The sequence below is a fragment of the Crocuta crocuta genome, unplaced genomic scaffold, assembly GCF_008692635.1.
Source record: "Crocuta crocuta isolate KB4526 unplaced genomic scaffold, BGI_CrCroc_1.0 scaffold299, whole genome shotgun sequence".
NCBI lineage: Eukaryota > Metazoa > Chordata > Mammalia > Carnivora > Hyaenidae > Crocuta > Crocuta crocuta.
Genome location: NW_027532747.1, coordinates 3,110,189 through 3,110,466, shown reverse-complemented (window position 1 = coordinate 3,110,466; position 278 = coordinate 3,110,189). Strand labels below are relative to the sequence as shown.

Sequence of the window (278 nt, the reverse complement as noted above, 5' to 3'; positions counted from 1 at the left end):
CCGAGCCCTGTGCTCCCCGACGCGCGCGGTGCTTACCGTGCAGGCCGTTGGGGATGCTTCGGTGGTGCGGCGGCGCGGAGAGGTCGTCCAGGGACCTGCGCGTGGCCACTGCCTTGCAGTCGGGGGCCTTGTGCGGCNCCCCTCCCGGCGGTTCAAGTTTCTGCGCCCGGAGGACGCGGCCTTGGCCAATCCCTGGGCTACAGGGCGCTTTTAAAATGCAGGTACGGCTGCGGGGAGGGGAACGGTGGGAAAGGTAGGGCAGGGCTTTCCTTAAAGGA

General features: G+C 68.2%; 1 protein-coding gene and 1 long non-coding RNA gene across 2 annotated transcripts in view; one reads left to right on the top strand and one right to left on the bottom strand.

The window, feature by feature from the left end:
• CCDC85C (coiled-coil domain containing 85C) overlaps positions 1 to 166 on the bottom strand; it is a gene marked incomplete at its 5' end in the record, with an annotated part of 74,171 nt that extends 74,005 nt beyond the window's left edge. The window contains one exon of the mRNA XM_077780827.1: positions 37 to 166. Within this exon, the coding sequence (XP_077636953.1) occupies positions 37 to 166 (130 nt within the window). The remainder of the gene's footprint in view (positions 1 to 36) is intronic.
• A 2-nt stretch (positions 167 to 168) lies between these two features.
• Positions 169 to 278, top strand: part of LOC144245527 (uncharacterized) — a 15,219-nt gene continuing 15,109 nt past the window's right edge. The window contains exon 1 of the long non-coding RNA XR_013339279.1: positions 169 to 221. This is a non-coding gene — a long non-coding RNA (uncharacterized LOC144245527). The remainder of the gene's footprint in view (positions 222 to 278) is intronic.